At 43.3% G+C, this 21,932-nt stretch overlaps 1 protein-coding gene, 1 non-coding gene and 1 pseudogene across 2 annotated transcripts in view; 2 read left to right on the forward strand and 1 right to left on the reverse strand.

Moving 5' to 3' along the window:
- LOC105081153 (neuronal acetylcholine receptor subunit alpha-7) overlaps nucleotides 1-21,932 on the reverse strand; it is a 106,589-nt gene that overhangs the window by 33,306 nt on the left and 51,351 nt on the right. The window contains exon 4 of the mRNA XM_074354050.1: nucleotides 20,337-20,446. Coding sequence (XP_074210151.1) covers nucleotides 20,337-20,446 — 110 coding nt within the window. The remainder of the gene's footprint in view (nucleotides 1-20,336; nucleotides 20,447-21,932) is intronic.
- On the forward strand, nucleotides 3,722-3,831 carry LOC123612903 (U6 spliceosomal RNA). Its single transcript, XR_006720166.1, has one exon. It is a non-coding gene; the product is annotated as a U6 spliceosomal RNA (small nuclear RNA).
- LOC123612902 (hsc70-interacting protein pseudogene) lies at nucleotides 8,432-9,922 on the forward strand (annotated as a pseudogene).

Raw genomic sequence — 21,932 nt, forward strand, 5'->3', positions numbered from 1 at the left:
ATATTGGGCTTCCAGCCTCCAGAAATGGGAGAAACAAAAGTCTCCATTTTTATGTATCCATTAAAGTCACTTTAAGAGCTTCCTGGAAACAACACAGTATATAAATAAATAAGAAATAAAATATAATGGCTAGGGGATTCTACCCTAAATAAATATCTACTTGGCGAAAAAAAACAAAAAGAAAAACAAACAAACAAAAAAGCCCAGTGCATGGTATTTTGTTGTGGCAGCTCAAGTTGAATAATACACTATTACCTCCATTCACTGTGACTAAGACAGAATATATAAAGAAACATAAGGAAATGGTGAAGATGCAGAGAAAAAGGCAGAAGGACTGTCATGAGGTCCCTGGGTTTTCCATTTGTCTCTTATGTTCCAAGCTGAGCACTGGAGAAACATCAACAGGTGCAGACAAAACACCACCAACAACAACAAACGTCCTGAGCAAAGGCTGCTCCACCCAGCAAATGACCAGGAAAGGGCAGCCAGAAAGAGAAAACTTCCAAGTAACAGTCCCACCTCAGCTAAACACCAAAGGAAAAAACCATTCTCTACCACCACCACCATCAGCAGAGACAAGTGAGGACTCCAGACTGACAACCAAATCACAGAGACCGAAAAAACTTATCAACAAAAGCAAATATTGTCTACAACAGCAAGACATGGAAGCAAGCTAAATGTCCATCGACAGATGACTGGATAAAGAAGTTGTGGTACACACATACACACACACAAAGGAATATTACTCAGTCATAAAAAATGAAAGAATGCCATTTGCAGCAACATGGATGGACATGGAGATTGTTATACTAAGTGAAGTAAGTCAGACAGAAAAAGACAAATATCATATGATATCACTTATATGTGAAATCTAAAAAAATGGCACAAATGGACTTATTTACAAAACAGAAACAGACTCACAGGCATAGAGAACAAACTATGGTTACCAATGAGGACAGGGAGTAGGGAGGGATAAATTGTGAGTTTTGGATTAGCAGATAACAAACTACTATATATAAAACAGATAAACAAGATTCTACTGCATAGCACAGGAAGCTATATTCAATACCTCATAATAGAATATAATGAAAAAGAATATGAAAAAGAATATATACATGTATAACTGAATCACTATGCTGTACACCAGAAACTAGCACAACATTGTAAATCAAGTATATTTCAATAAAAAAGCAAGGATGACTATATTATCAGAAGAAGCAGGCTTTAGAGGAGAGAGAATGACAAAGGACAGATATAAATGTACATCTGATAGAGGCTCAATCTACCAAGAAGACACAACAACCATGCATTCTTTCCCAAACATACAAGCTGCAAAATATGTGAACCAAAAACAGTAGGAAGTAAGAAAAAAGAAATAGAAAAATCCACAGTCTTCAGCACATCTCTGTCAGACCTGATGAGAGGACAACTAGACAGAAAATCAAGAAAGACATAGAACTGAACACACCGTCAACCAGCAGGGCCTAACTGACAGAAAACGCTTTCCCCAACAACAACAAAATCACATTCTTTTCAAGTTCCCATGGAACATATTCTAAGACAGACCACCCCCTGTGCCATAAAAACCTCAACAAATGTAAAAGAATTTAAACCATATGGAGTGTGATGTGTGTCCTCAATGGAATCAAGAACAAGGAACAGGGAGATAAATTTCCAAACACCTGGAATCTAAACACCAAATTTCTAAATAATCTATGAGCCAAAGAGAAAGCCTACAGGGAACTCAAAACACAAATCGAACTGAAGAAAGCTAAAACACAACATACCCAAATTTGTAAGATGCAGGTAAAGTGCTGACAGGTTAGTAAATGCTTACATCAGAAAAAAGTCTCAAGTCTATTTAAATCTATACTAACTCCTCAAGTAACTAGAAAAGAGAAGAGAAAAATAAATTCATGGCAAGTAAAAGGAAATAATAAACACAGGAGAAAAAATCAATGAAACAATAAATATAGGAGGAAAATCATTGAAAATGAGAAAAGAAAAACAATAGGGAAAATCAGGGAAACAACTCTGCTTCTTCAAAATTTGTACATACTGACAGGCTTATGCAGAATAGATAAACAATATTATACTGTGTAGCGCAGGGAAATATATATAAGATCTTGTGGTAGCTCACAGTGAAAAAAAGTGAGAATGAATACATGTATGTTCACATATAATTGAAAAACTGCTCTACACTGGAATTTGACTCAACATTGTAAAATGACTATAACTCAATAAAAATGTTAAAAAAAAAACTCCTCATCTTTGGAAAGATCTATTACATTGACAAGCCACTATCAGGGCTGAATTTGAGTGTATCTCCACAAGCCCTGTACACAATCAAAAGAATGATAAAGGAATGCCACAAACAACTCTTCACATATGAATTTGACAGGTTAGATGAAATACAAAATTCCTTGGAAAGTACAAACTACTAAAACTTAAATAAGAGACAATAAATAAGCTGAATAGCTATAAAATTATTAACAAATTGAATGAATAATTTGAAAATTCTTAAAAAGAATTCTCTATATTCTGACAATTTCACTAGAAAATGCTACCAATTAAAGGATTAATACCAATCCCTAACTCTCTCTCAGAAAGCAAAGGGTAAGAGAATAGCTATCAACTCATTTTAAGAAGCTAATATTATTCTGAAACCAAAACCACAAAGATGATACCAAAAAAAGAATGAGAAAAAAATAGCAACTTATAGACAACATTGCCTCATAAACAGACACAAAAATCCTTCGCAAGATGTCAGCAAACACGATTCAGCAGCAGATATAAAGAATTACACACAATAACCAAGTGGGTTTATTCCATGGGTGCAAGGCTGGTTGAGCATTCAAAATTGATGAGTGGAATCAACCAAATTAAAAGATTAAAGAATAAAAAGCATGTACTTATATCAATTGATGCAGGAAAAAAAAAAAAAAGACTGGTAATATTCAACACTCATCCAGAATAGAAACTGTCAGAAAACTGGAGTAGAGAGGAACTTTCTCAGCCTGATAAAGAACATTTACCAAAAACCTATAACTGGTATCCTACACAGCGGTGAAAAGGCTGAGTGCCTTCCCGCTAAGATCAGGAGCAAGGCAAAGGTGTCTGCTTTCAACACTCTAATCCAACACAACACTGGAAGTCTTCACTAGGGGAGTAAAGGAAAAAGAGGCATAGAGATCAGAAGGAAGACTGTCTTATTTACTGTTGATGTAATGATAGATGTCATTTACATGACTGCGTAGAAAACCCCCAGAAATCTCTTAACACCCCCCACAGCAACTCCCAAAACTAATACAGGGGTTCAGCAAGGTCAGAGGATACAAGATCAACATTTAAAAAAATTGTGGAGGGGGGTTCAAGAGGATGGCACAGGGTGACTCTGAACTCACCTCCTCCCACAGACATAGCAGATCTACAACCACATATGGAACAACTCCCTCAGAAATGGACCTGAAAACTGGATGAATAGAATTGCCACAACAAAGGGTGAAAACAGCACTGAGATGAGGAGGAGAGTCAGAGAGATGTCTCACCAAGGAAGAAACCACACCCTGGCTGTGCTGATCCACAGTCAGGTGGGACCCCAAAGGCACAGATCTTTTCCCTGAGCAGCAAGGGATTCAAACTCCATGTCAGGGACACCAACCTCTAGATCCTGCATGGGAGACGAGCCCCCGGAACACCTAATTTTAAAAATCAAAAAGGATTCCTCATTTTGGCAGCATGTATACTAAAACTGGAATGGCACAGAGAGGTTCAGCATGGCACTTGCCCAAGGGATGACATGCAAATTTGTGAAGCCTTCTGTACACTTTTTGAACTTGTTTCACCTCCTTGGTTAGATTTAGTCCTAGGTATCCACATTATACAAGCCAGCAATTGTACTCTCGTGTAATTTATACCACAGAAATAAAAACTTATGTGCACATAAAAACCTGCACACAAATGTTCAGAGTAGTTGTAATAGCTAACAACTGTAAACACCCCAAATATCCCTCCATGGATGAATAAACAAATGCACAGCTGTACCACAGAATGTCATTCAGCCAGTCTCAAAAGGTTACATACTGTATGAGTCCATATAATATTACTGAACTGCCATAATTCTAGAGATGGGTGTCCTACCTGTGGGTGCCAGAGGTTAGGGGCAAGGAGGAAGTAGTTTTAAAGGGGTAATAAGAGGGATCTTTGCAGTGATGGAGCAGTTCTTTATCTTAATTGTGGGAGGAGTTACACAGATCTACACACAAAATTGCTTAGAATTATGCACACTTACACACATGCAAATGCACATATGTGAAGGGGGAGGGTATAGCTCAGTGGTAGTGTGTGCTTAGCGTGTACGAGGTCCTGGGTTCAATCCTCAGTACCTTTATTAAAAAAATCAAATAAACAAATAAACCTAACTACATCCCCCCTTAAAAAACCCTCAAAGAACAACAACAAAAAAATAGCAAAGAAAAGCAAAACAGCAAAACCAAACAAATGCACGTATGTGAAATCGGTGAAATCTGAATAATCTGTAGATTGTACCAATGTCAATTTCTTGGTTGTGACACTGTAGTGGAGTTACTTAACATGTTACCGTTGGGGAAATTTGGGAAGGACAGGAAAATGTGCCTCCCTGAACATTTTTTCCTGATTTCTTGTGAATCTATTATTATTCAAAATAAAACATAAAATTATTTTTTTACATAGAAACTTACCAAATATCCAACACTGGTCAATTAAAACACATCATCCCAATAGAATCTTATGTTACTATTAGAACAATGATTAGAAAATTCCCAGAGACACGTAGAAAATGTTTATAATGACTGAAAAATGCAGTCATTATAACCACATCAATGTATTAAATGGTGGACTGAGGGAAAATACATAAAATGACACTTAGCTGTTTAAGGAAGGAGGGTTGGAAATGAAGCAATATGAGTTCGTAACAGCAATCAGTACGAGTCTTTTGAACTATGAAGACTTTTTTCTTTCTTTCTTTCTTTCTTTCTTTCTTTCTTTCTTTCTTTCTTTCTTTCTTTCTTTCTTTCTTTCTTTCTTTCTTTCTTTCTTTCTTTCAACTTGCCCTCAATCTGAAACTGGTTTCACAATAAATGAGGTAAGGGACAGCAAAGCCAAGATAAAAAGAATGTGACAATGTCCACTGGAAGGTCAGGGAAAGCAGCAACTTTCAAATCCAGATGCCACCTGCCATGAGTCTTTTGAGGCATCAGCTGGAGGTCCGTAAGATGGAACCCATCCTATGTTCTGCTTGCTAAGAACATCAAAGGAACTCTGTCATAGTCAGAACCCATCTTGCCTTTGATCACAAAATACATAAGGAATCCTGTAGTAATTCACTGAAGTTCTCCAGCATTAGCACATGTTGGGAAATGAGAAGCAATACCTAGGGAAGTACCAGGGAGAAGCACTCAGATAGCAAGTTTCCGTTGGTTCTTCTGCTACAAGCCAACAATGACGTGAGCATCCATCATCATTCAGTTGGTCTCTCTCTGGACAGTAAGAGGGTGACAGGATGTAACTGAGGTTAGTGTATGGGCTGAAATTCATAACAGCCAACCCCCAAATATCTCCTAGTTTCCACCTAATTAAAGGAATGCAAGTTGGTATTCGTGCCCAGCAGGTCAGAGTCTTTCCAAGTTTGGTCCATGGACCACTTTTAACACATTCTTGAGCTGTACTCCACACCTGCTGTATCACACCCTGGAGGCGGTAGAGATGAAGTCCCCATTGCTAACAAGTATTTGGGAGCTTCTCTGGCAGAGCAGAAGCCAGAAAATCAAATTGGAAAAGTCAAAATGAGCAGCAGGATCCACATGGGCTGCAAGGACACAAAGGACCACCAAAGAAACATCTGAGCCACCTGGGGTTGTCTCCTCGTGGACCCTCTGACTTGATGCAGACGGACTGCAGATGTGGCTTGCATAGGGGCAGAGCAGTTCTAGATCCTGGCCCTGGATCCTCCCACAGCAATGCCACTGGGGGAAGAGGGCTGGAAAGAACGCGTATGCTGCTTCCAGCTGGTTGCAGTCTGTAAGACACTTTGGCAGTTTTTTTTTATCCCAGATAGGCAAAGATGGCTTAACTTTGTAGACTTACCACATATCTACGTTAAACAGGGAAACAGAGATATAATCTTAACAGAGGCAGAATCATTATTTAAGTTCAGCTCCAATGGGCTGGTGCACGTGTACCAGATTAATCCCTCAGTCTTGCACAGTTATCCTCACTATTGGAAATGAGATCTTGTTTTCCACTTTGCTTCACTGCTATTCACTGATGTGTCACTCAGCTATTATCCTGTCTTCCTTGCTCAATTCTATGAGCTCGAAGTTTGCCAGCTGATTCTATTTTTAAGTCAATAATCAGCCAGAAGTCCTGGTAGCATTATGTCTTCCTCTGTTATATTCAGATCTCTTATTTTTAATTTTTAATTCTCATTCTCTGGCTACACCCTCCAGCAGACAGCTGACAGAGGGATACCCCGAAGTTTGCCTTGCGTCTAACTTGGAAGGGGATCTCACTTCTCAACTATTTATGCTTGTTGCAGCTCTCCTGTGGGTACTAGCTATCCAATTATGAAAGTTTTCTCCTAGTCTAGAATTAGAGCTGAATTTAATCATTTTTCTGTCTTTTAATTTGTTTCCTTGTTTAGCATGGGTATGCAGTGAATTGCATTAGGAAATCTACAAGTTAATCCATCTTTGCCTACCTAGGATAAAAATTATTTTGTATTTTTCACTTTGTGCACTGCTAGAATCCATCTGCCAGTATTCTTTTAGGAAATCTGCATTCATATTCATGTATAATATTTGTCAATAGTTTTCTACTGAGATGTGTTTGCCATAGTATAATTGTTAGATTTATAAATTTTTCATCTTTTATATGTGTTCTAGAATAATTTATACATTTATTTATTCTTTGACGATAAAATTCAAATGTAAACATGCATCTTTTAATATGTAAATTTTGCCTACCTTTTCCAGTTTTAATATATTTGAAGTCTGTTCTGATTTTCTATTTTTAAGTATATTTAATAACTTTCATTTTCCTAGAAAATCACCTCCTTTCAACCAGATGTTCAATTTATTATATACATTCTTTAATTCATTCACTTTTTTGATGTTTCAAAGAATGAAATTTTAGTTTTAAATCTTCTGGTTTTTGAATGACTTTTTTTTATGCCTTTAAAAACTCATTTCTCTTGTATCTCTGCTAATTCCTTCTAGTTTCTTCTGATACGCATTTCCTAACTTTTTGAGGTATAGGATTAATTAATCAAATTTCAAACTTCCTAGTTTTCTCATCTTTAGGCACTACTTTTACTCTCCCTGGTATAAGCAAAGGTTGATTTGAGAACTTTTTAAACAACAAATTAAGTGGAGATTATATACACACATACATACACATTACGGTGTTACTATCCCCTTGTTGCTAAATTCTACTTTTAGAGCACTGTCATTACAGAATATAAGCTATGTGAAATCTACATTTTGGAAAACACTAGATATTATCTGTGGTTCAAAGACAGTTTTTGTGAATATTTCAAGAATATTTAAAAGCAGTATTTTTTGTCTTTTGGGTACAAATCTCTCTATTTCTTGGTTCTGTCTTAGCAACTGTTTTATTCCATCCTATTAACCATACTTATCTTTCCTGAGATTCTGATTTTGTCCATTTCTTCTGTGTTTTCCATCAGTATTGGTTGCATGTATTTTGAAGCCACATTGTTCCGCCACATAACTGTTCATGACCACATTGCTGTCTCAGTAAATCTGCCACTGTGTCTCTTTCCATGCCCCTTGTCTTTTGTGTTTATTTGCTGAATAAGAACCCTGCTAAATCGGATTTCCTTCTATGGCATTTTACAGACAACATTTTCAATGGCTTTATTTTCATTCTGATGGATCATTTTGATTAAAAATCTATCTTTACGACATATATGTCATAGACTTGGTTGTTTTTGTTTGCTTTCAACCAATTAGAAAGTCTATTTTGTTTTAGGACTTGTTATGGGGTTTAAACCTGTTTGTATTTTTGTGATTAGTTATTGTTTTATTTCTGCTGTTCTGTTAGTTGTCTTTTTACCATACTTTCTATTCCTGCATTAAGTGTACTGACAGAATTTTTTCACTCATTATTTACTTTGTGTCTAGTGGTTTGGAAGTTATATCACCACTTCTTTTTCTCTATTAGCTACTCAAATGTTTAACCCATAAAATCACTTGTACTTTTTAAATCTGTGTACCTTTGTGCATTTAATGAGGTGCATCTATCATACATGGACCATAGAATTCCCACAGCAACTGTCCACTGTTATTCCTCTGTTTCTCAATCTCCTGCCAACTCAAACCTCTAAGTTATTATTTATATTTAAAACATTATCAAATATTTAAATGTAACCATGACTTCCAGTGGTTTCTTTGCCAACAACTGCCGACCGTATCTGAGTCAGGATGTGAACCAAGACCACTCTCTCCCTCCCCAGTCTTGACCATGCACCCAGCACGGCCAGGACTCCCTCTTCCTCCAGCTCCACCTGGAGAGTTCTGTTCCCAGGGGGCAGGACTTCAGCAATTCCTAAACCTCCCCAGCTACCTCGGGTAATGTTAAGAAATCTTCCTTGGTTTAATCTCATTTTGCTGGAATAGATCCTTGAGTAACTCTTTTAGACATGATGTAAATGACTTGCGTCGTTATAAACTTGAAACTTGGATTTTAAATAAAGGATTTTATTTTTAAAAAAGAATTCATCTCTAATATTTGAAAGTAACACTTTATTCACCAAGGCAAATTTATTTCTTGTTACTATAATTTTTCACTTTGAGCACTTCCAAAGGTTTTCTCAATATCCTGGATATTTTAAAATTTCAGCATGATATTCAAGATACATGTGTCTTTTTGTCTATTCTCCTTAGCACGGAGTATGCTACTGATACAGGAATAGATGAATACAACCATCCCACTTCAGTTTAGCAGGAAAAGGATGGACTGTTTCATAAATCATGTTAGAACCATTTCCTATCCTTCAAAGAAAAGTAAAGTTAGACCCTTACCATATACCATTAAAAAATTAGGGGAAAAAACCCACAAAATAAAAAGCAAACCATTTGGCTTATTAAAAAGTATTAGAAAATGATTAGAAAATGATTTTGAAAGAGTGGCTGCCATTGATGCCCTAAATGATGGTGAACTTCAGAAAGCCACTGACTTGTTCACAGATGCCATCAAGCTAAACCCTCACTTAGCCATTCTCTATGCCAAGAGAGCCAGTGCCTTCATCAAATTACAGAGGCCAGATGCTGCCATGCAAGATGGTGACAGAGCTATTGAAATAAATCCTGATTCAGCTCAGCCATACAAGTGGCGAAGGAAAGCACACAGGCTTCTGGGCCACTGGGAAGATGCAGCCCTTGCTCCTGCCCCCATCTCATAAATGGATTATGATGAAGACGCTAGTGAATGCTCAAAGAAGTTCAACCGAGGGCCCAGAAAACTGCTGAACGTCAGAGAAAGTGTGAGTGAAAACGTGAAGGGCGAGAAATCCAAGAAAGACTAGAAAGAGTTAAGAAGGCTCAGGAAGAACATGAGAGAGCCCAGAGGGAGGGAGAAGCTAGGTGACATCAGGAGCTCAGTGTGGTTCTTTTCCGGGTGGTTTTTCTGGGGGAACGCTGGGAATGGGAGGGGGCATGCATGAAACGAAATGGCAGGAATGCCTGGGCTCAATGAAATTCTCAGAGATCCAGAAGTTCTTGCAGCCATCCAGGGTCCAAAAGTGAGGGTGGCCTCCCTGGATGTGGCCCAGAACCCGGCCAACGTGTCAAAATATTAGGGCAACCCAAAGGTTATGAATCTCATCAGTAAACTGTCAGCCAAGTTTGGCAGTCAAGCATAAAGCCCTTTCACATTCATTTTCATAAAGAAATGAATAAAAAGAATAATGGAAGGATCTGATTTATTAAGAATGTATAATTCATTTTCAATAAAAGACCATCAGTCATGCTAAAAGATAACTGGAGTAGTTTAAATCGGATGGTCCTTCATGGCAGGCTGGTGTGGGACGTGAAGGAGAAAAGAGAAAGATAAACTCGGTATTTGCTTCTCAGGCTCAAACTCTCGGTATTTGCATTTTATGACCAAAACCTTACACCCCTGTCCCAAAGAACCAGACTGCACTGATTTTTTTATTTACTGGTGTTGGGCATGAATCCATCAATACAGAACCAGTGGGTGCCAAGTGCTAAGGCCTCCAGCAATTCCCTGCTGCACCAGGGTAATGGTCCTTAGTACCGCATCCACTTACTCCAGCTGGATGCTTTCCACGTGCTGTTTGCCATGTGAACTCTGGGGACTAAAAGATGTGACTAGAACACGGCCCCTTGGACAGACCTCCCTGGCCAGCGGGGAGGGGCATGAGCGTTAACCCGGACTTGTCACGTGACGCGATGCTGAGAAGCGGAGTCTTGGGAGGCATCCGGTAGCCCAGAGGCAGCGGCTGAGCAGCAGCACATCAGGGGCAAAGTCCCAGAGGAGAAGCCGGCTGGACAAGTCTGAAGTCCTTACTGAACTTCATCCTGGTCGACTACCCTGTTCTCCACCCTTCCTTGAATCAGAAGCAATGCTTTTGGGGTCCTGCAACATGTGTTCCCTTCCCAGACTGTCTCCCACCGTCCACTCTAAGAGCCCCGGCCTGTGGCCTCTCTTAGTGCTTTCCCCAGGTGCTATTACAGTGGCGGCCAGACTGCCGCAGGTAGACAGGTCTCATCTGGCCACCCGACCAGGAACAACTTCTCCCTCCTCCCACTGGCTGCAGACCTCTCTCTTCCTGATCTTTCTAAGATGCTGGACCTCTCACTCCCATCACCTGCCCTGTAAGATGATCTTCTGGGCCCTGGTCTCATACCCATGAAGAGGCTGTCAGTTGTCAGAAAGGTCAAAGGTTTTGGAGTCCTGTGTCTCAGAAACAGTTCCCTTATTTGTGAGTGGAGGATGGTAATCCTACATGACTTCACTGTGGTCCTGAATCAGACCAGATGAGACCACTAGGATGAAGTGAAGTGTAACTGATTACAGACACCTCAAGGGCAGCATCCTCCTCTTAGAAGCATGGTATCTCACACACAGCAGGTCCGCAGAAGCGTCCCCTGAGCTGAACAGACAGCATCAGCTACACGCTGGCCCGGTGGCCCCGCCCCACAGTCTAGTTCCTCTACATATTGGTGCAGCCATGAGCACACTCAGCTTGACCTGGCCCCTGCAGAGCTGAGGCCCTGGGGGCCCAGCAACCTCACATGTCTTGTCCCTCTGTGGGCTCCTTCCTCTGTGCAGGCGGCCAGTGAGTGCAGCCTGGGGAGGCAGCGGAAATTCCGCAGGGAGCCCCACAGCAGGCTGGGGAGGGGGCAGGGTGAGAGCTGCCCTTGACCCCCACCAGGGCACTGCCCACCCCTCCCATCCCTCAGAAGGCTCATGATGGTGACTGAACGTCCCATCGAATTCCTGTCTCACGTATTTATTCCACAGACCGTTATGGCCATGTTGGCTCTGGGTCTGATTGTCACCGGGATCAATACGCTCACCTCCACAAGCCAGGCTCTTGGGCTGGACCGCAGCCCTCAGGGTGCAGGGGACGGGGGCCCAGGGGCTGGCCCAGCACCACATGTGCAAAGTCACACAGCCATCCCTAGAAAACTCTGCTCGCTGCAGCGCCTGGCCCTCTGTTTGAAATTCTGCTCAAACTCTGGTGCAGTGGTTTGCATTTTGTCATCCCACACTGGCTGGCAAGGGATTTGGTCAAGGAAAAATCAGTTGTCGGATGCTGAGGGGAGATCATCAGGAAGTGGCGGTATGAAAACCCCCAGCAGCTCTGAAACTGGGAGGAGACAGGCTCACCCTCTCCAAAGTGAAAGAAAAAAGGCTGAGGTAGATGGGCTAGAAAAGACCTGAAGGTGGATTTGATTCTGAGGGAGGGAGAGAGGAGTCATTCCACTCTGCCTAACTTCTAGAAAAACAAGACATAAGAGTTCTAAAATCACAACCAGAGGCAAATATGTCACTCTCTGGAGCCAGGCAGACCCTGCTGGTTGACCTCGGGCAAGTGGCCTAACCTCTCTGAGCACCAGTTTCCTGCCCTGAGAGATGTGGATGTTAACACAGACTTCAGAGCCATCCAGCCCTTTGCAGAAAGAGTGGAACCCAGCAGGGGCGCTCAAGGTCCACCAGTGACAGTTCCTGCCATGCAGACAGGCTGGGATCTGAGGCAGTGTGAGGCTGACAGGTCTCCGGGCTCCCAGTGCCTGAATGGGGACACAGGTCCACGTGTCCCTCCTCCCCTGATTTTACCAAGATGCTGGAGGAAATGACAGAAGCAAAATACATCCACTACCCTCAGATGGGAGGAGTGTATAAGCAGAGAAGAGCAGATGATAACTTTCAGACAAAATAATCAGTTGATAGCAAAGCAGAAGGAGAATATGAATTAGTATTTTGACTGTTATTCAGAGCAAAAAAGAAAGGAAACTCAAATTCAAAGAGGATCAGAGCCCCTTCTGTAAAAGCCAAGCTCTGGGAGACTTGGGCGCCATCCCCCAGGGTCTCTGAGCCACTCCCCTCACTCACTCAGGGTACTCTGGCCCCTTCGGTTCCAAGGACTGAGCTAGATGACATGTTCCCGCCTCACAGTGATTAAAAAAAAAAAATACAGTTTAAAAAGTAAAATCATGACACTTGCACAAATATAAAATGAACGTGTTTCAAAGATTTTTTTTAAGTCATTAACTAATGAAGGAAACAGCAAGGTGGCCAAAACCAGTTGGAGGCAGATCCAAAGGGCAGACATGAACGCAGGCAACCAGGACCACCTATCCAGTCTGATCTCAGAGGAGTCAGCACACTGCACAAAATCCATCTGCCTCTCTATGGTCTGGAATCATCTGCATGACTGCCAGTTCTAGAACTTACAGAGTTGAAAGATAGTTCAAAAACCACGACCAGCTGAGTCCGCCAGAGGATCTGACACCCAGCCGGTGCACGTGACCACAAACACGCAGCACACACCCCCGATGCCCGCTCACCTTTCCCTCCTTCTCCATTTATTGTTATTATTATTTGCATTTCAAAGGTTTTCACATCCTTTCCTGATAGGCTGGTGCACCTGATCTCTCTGCCAACAGCACTTGCCCCCTTGATGCTCTGACTTCTTCCGTGGCCTCCCTCTAGCCACTCAGTTGGTCTCACACCCCAGCTCTGGCTCCGGCACCTACTAGGCTCTCCCCCGATCCTTGGAGCCCCAGGAATTCGCTTAGCATTCTCCCCTCCTCTCTCTCCCTCTCTCTAGAGGGCATGGCTTTCTGTTTGTCTTGATCTTGGCTGTTACATCCTCAGATGCTAGAACAGTGTGTGATAACAGCGTGTAACCCTTCACTAAATACCGGATGAGTGAAAGGACAAATTAAGAACATCAAACAACAAGGACCTACTGTAGAGCATAGGGAACTATATTCAATAACTTGTAGTAACTTATAATGAAAAAGACTATATATCTATGTAAGAATATATATATCTATGTATGTATAACTGAATCACCTGAAACTAACACAACATTGCAAATCAACTGTGCTTCAATAAAAACAAACAAACAAACATCAACAGTGGCAGCAGTGAGAAAGCGGAGGTGTGGACGGACAGCTTAGAGAAGGATTTTGGAGATGTGAGCACAGGCTGGCTATTTCTTCTCACTTCCTAAAAACCTACTCCATCCACTTTACTCTACACCTTTAGAAACAGCCTCCCCAAGAGTAGGTCTGAAGATTTGATAATGCAGATGTGATAACAGCACATCCTAAAAACTCCTTCTTTAAGATCCAGGGCTGAAAAACTACCTTTACTCCACTGGAGGCTCCTGCCATATCCGATATCCTTTCAGTGATGCCTCTGCCCTGATTCCCCAGCTCTGAACCCCCAGACCAGCCATGGCTGTGCCATGGGCTGCAAGCACCAACCCCTCACCTTCTTCTGCAGCCTTAGCAGTAATGGCACTGAGTCTAAGAGATTCACTCCCTAAGATCCCACCCCACACGTGGACTGATGTGGTACCCTGATAACGCATGCAGCCCATGGGGGAGCAACTGCCACTCATGAGGATGCAGGTCCAGACTCGTCTTGGTGACCTTTGCTACCTGCCTGCCTTCTCTGTGTTGGCTGAGAAATCCCGAGTCCTAGGATGCCCCCCACCACACACATCACGCCTATCCTCCCACCAGGAGCCGAGATTGGATCTTCAATCAGAACAAAGTGAAAATTATTGGAACTTGAGTGGGCTGCTTACCTGCGCTGTAGCCGACCACGTGGACAGCCATCCTGCCCTTGCCCCAGGCCCTGACTGCCGCCCACGTCGAGTATGAGCAGCCAGCTCAAGGCTCTGCACAGAGCACACGTGGTCCGTGTGCGGGACAGCTAAGAATGACAACCCCAGAATCAGCTGTCAACCTCTGGCAGATAAACCCCCAACAGGTCCCTGTGGGGCCGGGCGCCTCTGCCCACAGCAGCAGCTTTTTAACACATCTTGGATTCCCTCCCTCCCATCTCACTTCCTCTCTCAAATAAACTCTGCGCACTCAAATCCTTGTCTTGGGCTTATTTCTAAGGAAACCTAAGATACTTGGGAAGAAAATTAATTCAATTTCATTGGCGACTCATTGATTAGCACAATCACAAGCCCCCACTTGGTGAACCACACTGCGTCTGGGTGTGTCCTGCGTGTACTGCCCTCTCCCCAGGCTCTGCCACCAGCCACAAGGTCCTGGGAACATGTGACAGAAAGAAGGCTGTAGCCAGAGGCCTGTAGCCTCAGAGCCAGACAGTAGCAGCCTGCATATATGCAAATGTGGTTTTGTAGAGGCTATAAGAAAGGGACGGCAGACACCCCTTGCTGTCCAAAAATCCAGAGCCAACAAAAACATCACCAAATTACATTCATCAACAAGAATTCAATTATTGTCATGGGATTTTCTAACTAAACGGTGCAAGAAGTGAGAAGCCCAGAGAGGCTGAGGCAGCTGCCCACGGCTGCACAGCACAGAGGCAGCTAAGATGACTTTAGGGTTCAGGCTTTCCTCTGTAAGGCCTTTCATCCCACCCAAAAGGCACTGTAGCTCCTCCTATGGCTTCTGGATGACTCATTCTGAGGGAAGCCAGCCACCACATCATGAGGTAATTTAACTCATAAAGACTCCCATGATAAGAATTAAGTCCCCGAACTAAGGGCCAACATCAGTTTTCCAGCTATCTGATGAGTCACCTTGTTAAGATGCCCCAGGCATGCTCCCAGTTGACTGCAGCCCCAGCTGACACTGGGCTGAAACAGCATGAGAGACCTGGAGTCAGACACCCAGTGAACCATTCCCCAGACCCCTGACCCCCAGGAACCAGGAGAGGCCACAGACACCCCTTGTTTTAAATCCTTGGGTGATTTCTTCTGCATACATATGACCTACAGTAAATACCGTCTGTCCCAGTTAGGACTGGTCAGGGTTCCTTTACCTGATGATTGGTGTTTTTTAAAAATAATTTCTGGAAAATTCCCAGCCACTATTTCTTTAAATACTGCTTTTCCCTCATTTTCGCTCTTCTTTCTACCTTGGACATCAATTAAACATTTTAAGATCTGCTCACTCTATTCCCCAAGTCACCGCGTTTCTCTTATTTTTCATCTTTCTGAGTCTCTAGGCTGTATTTCTGTGTAAATTACTTCAATGTGTCTTTCAGGTCACTGACTCTCTCTTGATTTGTGAATCATCTGCTATTTAACCTCTGACACTTTTTGAATTGATGTGTAATTGACAAGCAAAAAAGCACAGATCTGGGGTGTATGGTTCAGTGAATTTTGATGCAGATTATACTCAGGGACCCAGAACCAACACAGAGTCAGACACAGAAACCGCTATCATCTCGAAAAGCTCCCTCATGCCCCTTTCCAGCCCGAAGCCCTTCCCAGAGGCTATCGTTTTATGGATTTGTATCCCCTCTTCTAGAACAGCAATAAACGTAATCAGACAGAAGACAGCACTCAAAAAAGTGCGGAAGAAGGGAAATCGTGACAAGCCACCCACAGTTGCTACTCGCTTTGAGCAAGATGACTGTGTTCAGGCAAATCTTGGAACTGCAGGCTTAACACAAAGCAGAATGAAGCAACCAAGAAACTACCAAAATCAGCATCCAACAGGAATGCTTTTATCAGCTCCCAGCCTCTCCTCGGAGCAACCCAGCCAGCTGGCTGGCGGTCCTAACTTGTCCACCATCCATCAGGGAAAGTATAAAACAGCCCAGCCCAGAAATGCTGCAGAGACAGCCGTTTAACACTGACCCAGCCTCTCTGAAACACCGAGATACATATATATATATATATATATATATATATATATATATATATATATATATATATATATATATATATATATATATATATATTGATATAAATATAAAATATATATTCGAATCCTAAAGATTTTTTAATGCTTGCATAATACAAAACCAAGTCAGAATTACAAATACTATGCCAAGTATTACTATAGCTTCTGATTACCAAAATTACTTCATTAAAAACGTTTTAAATAAATGTAATTTTTCCTAATGTATGGCATTGAATGAGATTAAGACTTTTGGGGTAGAAGTAATTTATTTTCTTTATATGTGTGTGTGTGTGTGTGTGTGTGTATATACATATATTTTTTAAGCCCAATATTTTATCTTTTTTGGGGGGGGATTAGGTTTATTTGCTTATTTTTTTAATGAAGGTAGTGGGGATTGATCCCAGGACCTCGTGCATGTGAAGCATGCAGTCTACCACTGAGCTGTACCCTCCCCCTTATTTTCATACATACCACTAATCCACAGAGGTTTATCTAATTTATAGACAGACGATGTACTGTATCTCAAAAATCATTTGTGGCTCATACTAGGACTCCGATATCTAGCTGGAATGGAAGGAGTAATGTGATACACATGCTGGTGTTTCCCCTGACCTGAATCCATGCTCCTTCCTAAACCACGACTCACACAGAAGGATGGCATGTCCCCTCCTTAAGGAAACACACACACACCCACACACACATAATGAACCATCACACGTGTCCACAGAGAGAACACATCATTGTTTGTGCCTCGGGCTGGTGGTAAGCATTAAACACAGCATCTCTCAAAATCCCCAGTAACAGAGTATCAAAAGGTCAGGACCTTATTAAATTCAGGGCCTGTTTTTGCTCCTTCCTGTGTCAATGTTTTGACTCAGTCCCATGGTTTCGGATTTTCCAGGCTGCCAATGTGATTCCCCTCCTCTTTCTTCTTGCGCTGCCCTGAGCAGCACTGGCATCACAGGGAATCACCCCCTTCCCTCCTCCTAGCGCCGGCATCCCCCTTCCTCCTTCCACCTCGTCTGTGCACAGACATTTATCAGGTGTCTCTAGATGCCCAGGAGAGGTGGCAGGACCCTCATACCATGGGGCACAGGAAACTCTTTCTAGGAGGTTCTGTGATAGAGAGATGCATATGGAGTCCAGAAGCCAACTGAGGTCTGGGATGCGGAGGGTGGGCATCCCACGCTGAGAGGGGGCAGTTGTAAATGGCTGGGGAGAGTCAAGGTACATCAGTGAGGTGACGGACAAATGTCGAGGTGGTGAACCGCAGGTGAGAGGAGACTGCACGGGGAAGGCTGGTCCACACCCACCTCGGGACTTGGATCCAGAGACCAGAGAGAGGCCAGCCCTCAGAGGCAGGGATAATGAGGTCATTTTGTGTCTCCTCATCCTGCGGGCTCCCCGGGGCACCCTCAGCTGAGTGCTCCTTTCAGCCATACCTTCATTATGTACATCTGCTTTGGTCCTTTCTCTCCTCCCATCTTTCCTCTGACTTCCCTGTCACCACTTCCCTGTCTCAGCCTGGGATGCCTGGTCTCCCCAGGGCTTGTCTTCGTCGCCTCTCTCCCTCCGCCCCTGCCCTGGAGAGCTGGGGATCACTTCTCCTCCCTCACCAAGGCTGGGCCCCTCCCGACTCTGCCCACCAGAGTGAGGTGAACAGGCTGTTCTGGGTGCCTACACTCAGTCCCCAGGGGATCCAGCAGCCCCCACCTCCTTCCTCTCCCCCTCCCCCCACCAGAGTTGCCCACATCATGTGGAAAAGTCTCCTGGAGGGAGGAGGCAGCCAGGTGGCCCAGGTGCAGCCCCAGCTGAGGCCCTGCCCACAGTCACTGTCACTGCCAGCCCTGGGGATGCGCCCCCCACATCCCAGCTCATCTGAGCCCCAGCCCACTGCCTTCCACCAGCATCTCACGAAACAGACAGGCAGCTACAAGACCTAGTCAGCCCACAGCATGACGAGAAATCACACATTTTTTTAAGCCACTAAATTCAGGGTAGTTTGTTTGCTGCAAGATGCCCAACAATGTGTCTATGACTGGCTTAATATCTTCTGTACCCTGCTTATTCCACACTGCATTCATGTGGACCTGAGTGCCATGTACTTCACAGTTACTTCAGATTCAAGGTCCCATATCTTGTTTCTCAGAAAAAAAACTAAGGCAGAAAAGGAAGCAGCTTGGATAGACCCCATGATGGAGGCTGTGGACGCATCAATAGGGATACGGGAGGGAAAGGAAGGAGGAGGACGGTTACCTGGAGCTTCAGGGGAAAGACGAGGGGAAAGGAGGGGCGTGCATCATTCCTGGGGGCACCTGTCAGACAGAGACGGCTGGATCTTTGCTCCTTGAAACTCAGTTATGTGTAGAACACTTAGTAATTCATTAGTCAGAATATTAGAAACTCTGAACATTTTATTTATTGGGGTTCAGGGTCTGACAGATAAGCCATAAGAACCATCTCTTATAGCCTCATTATTAAGATTCTATCATATTATATTTATTCTTGATTCCAGATGAAAAAAAAAAAACTGAATTGAGAACAGTGAAAAACTTGATTGGCATTTCTTTTTAAATCGCCAGACCATCTTACTTGAAGCAGAAATCCTCCTCATCATGCCTGTAGACACACAACTATGTTACTATTTACTCTCTGCCGAGTACTACCCTAAGCATGCTGTGTACACCCGCAATCATCCTTCCAAACTTTGGGAAGATGGCATTTCCCCCGTTGTGCAAAGGAAGCATCTAAGATTTAGAGACATAGTAAATATCATGGCCAAGATTTACACCCAGACTTGTTCGATCGTAACACTTTCCCTTCAGCAGTCAACTGCAATGCCCCTCTTATAGGCTGAACTGGCCCCTCAAAGTCACAGGTCAAAGTCCTAATTCACATGCTGCAGTACCTCCGAGCATAACTGTATTTGGACATAGAGTTGTTTTGTTTTGTTTTTTTTTAATTGAAGTATAGTCAGTTACAATGTGTCAATTTCTGGTGTACAGCATAATGTTTCAGTCAAAGAGGTAAGTAACTAAGTTAAAAGGAGGTCACCAGAGTGAGCCCGAATCCCATGTGACTAAAGTCTTTATAAGAAGAAATCAGGAAGGCACCCGGCATCCTTCTCCTCTAGGAGGGACCAAGGCAGCAGTCATCCCTGAGAAATCCCTCTCCTGTCTCCCAAGTTGGTTATCACATTCTAAACCTTATTGGAAAGAAGAGATTCTGGGTTCCCTTATTGGACTATGCAGTTTGGCAAATCATTTCAGTGCTTCAAGAAACTTAGCCTGGATACCCGCCTTGTGGGCTTCTGCTCTACAAATCAGATGGCCTTGGATGACTGCTGAGTTGTTCCTCTCCAGACTTGAGGAGGACAATCAGAACACGTCTGCTCTCCGCCCTTCTTCTGTCAGGTATGTCTTTCCGAGGGTGACTAGAGAAGACAGTCTCCCACACCCAGCAGCCCCGTAGAGGACGCTCTCAATGCGCATCGGGCAGCACATCAAATGAGGACCTGGGTCCAAACTGTGGACTTCAGCCAGGCACCCCACTGACCAGACACTTTTCATGCTATGGCTGTAACTGCCGTCATTCAGGGGCAAAGGGACTGCCACATGCAAAATGTCTCAGTGCCAGTACGCCCACAGGTACCTACACTGCTGTAACCACAGCCCTACAGACACAGCCATCAGGGGCAACGTGCTGAGACATGCAGGCTTGTGTGCCAGGGCAGAGAACACTGGACACAAGACAGGGCTGCTTCTTACAAAGCCTTGTGGGGCTCAACAGTCCCAAAGTATAGATAACATATCCAGCATTTCTATAAACGACTCAAATATCCTTCATTGTTAACAGGCGCAAGAATGAAATAATTCTTTTTCCTTTTTTGTCCACTGTCCTTACCTGTTATAGAGGAGAATGTCTGGCTTCCAAATCTGGCCATCTGGGAAACGAACCGTCTTCACTCCCGGGTACTCTGACATGTTCCATTGTAAATAGTGATCTGTCCAAGACTGACAAACACAGGCGGCAGCATTAGTCTGTAGCACTTGGCTCCCTTGCTTACTAAGAGATCTTATGAGATATTATTAGATAAGTTCAAACTAAAAAGAGTGCTAGACACTTATTTACATAATTGAGTTGCTATCTGTAAAATATATGGAAACTGGAAATTAAATAACCCTTTACAAAATGACTGTGAACAGCATAAAAATCCCATTTAAGATCCTGTTGTCACCATGACCACAGTCAGAGGGTAGCATCAGAGTTAATTCCAGTCCCCTGCCTGCCCCCAAGCCTTCCCCTACCACAGCAGACAGGTTTTTTTTTCTTTTTTTCCTAGCCAAATGAATAACTATTTTGCTTTCAAAGTTTTCCACTGTAAGGACACTTTAGAAAAACAAATGCATTCTTTCAATTAGAATAAGAACCAGGAAGGAAAAAAAATGGAGAATATTTATTGCCATGAAAGAGCTTCATGCAGCTGCAGGAGTACCTCTCCCACATCTCTAAGGATGTGATTTTGGACTTGAATTATTTTTTTTCATGGAGGAATAGTGCTTCTGACACCACAACTCAAAAATGCCAAGAACTGCCTTGGTGGTAACACACTGAATCAGGACACCAGGGTACAGGTGAAGACGCAGGAAATAGTCATAAACACGTGAACACGGGTTCATCTCTCTGGCACCAGGCCTGATGTTGGTTCTTGAGGGACCTTTGCAAAAGGAAGGCCCACATCTAGGGTCCTCTGTCCCAGGACCATGCACACCGGTGCTACCTGGGGTCAACTGACCGTGTAAAGACTGCTCAGGTAGGATCCCACCTGCACTGCTGTACAACCAGCATCACCCACAGGGTCACGGGGCTGCCAGGGTTGGGCCCAGCAGCTCCTCCAGGTGTTCCATCATCAGAGAAGACCCCAGTAAAGGCCCCCATCCTGTACCCAGGACCCCTGGGATCACCTGCTCTGGAGCTCAGACTTTCTTAGGCTTAAAAAGGTATGTGACGTAACAGCCTCGGCTGGGATTGGGCATCTCCCCATAATCAAACATATCGTTATTGCAAATATATTTGCAAACATGCGATTATTGCAGCAAACGTGCATATTTATGCTGAGAAAATAAGTGTCTCAACTGCGTATCCATTTCAGTTTGACTTTAGACCCAAAGAATTTGATGTAAAGTTATAAAAACATCAAAGGAAAACAATAAAAACAAACAAAATCCTTGTCATCTTCAGAGCTGTTGAGATCTGGGGATCCCAGCCAAGGGATTGTGGGCCTAGACCTATTGAAACTGGCAATAGGGGTCAGAGGGCATGTCCTGGAGATCCCACGATCCTCTGCAGAGGAAAGGAGAGCACCCTCGCTCTGGGACTACCTGAAGTCCACAAGAGGTGGAGTAACAGCATTTACAGCCACGGACCTCTGAGACTGAAGATGCGTTGTGGTGTACTGTGCTGATGCAACACCTGGGGCATTGAGGATAGAGACCCACC

The sequence above is a fragment of the Camelus bactrianus genome, chromosome 27 (assembly GCF_048773025.1).
Source record: "Camelus bactrianus isolate YW-2024 breed Bactrian camel chromosome 27, ASM4877302v1, whole genome shotgun sequence".
In the NCBI taxonomy this organism is placed as follows: Eukaryota; Metazoa; Chordata; class Mammalia; order Artiodactyla; family Camelidae; genus Camelus; species Camelus bactrianus.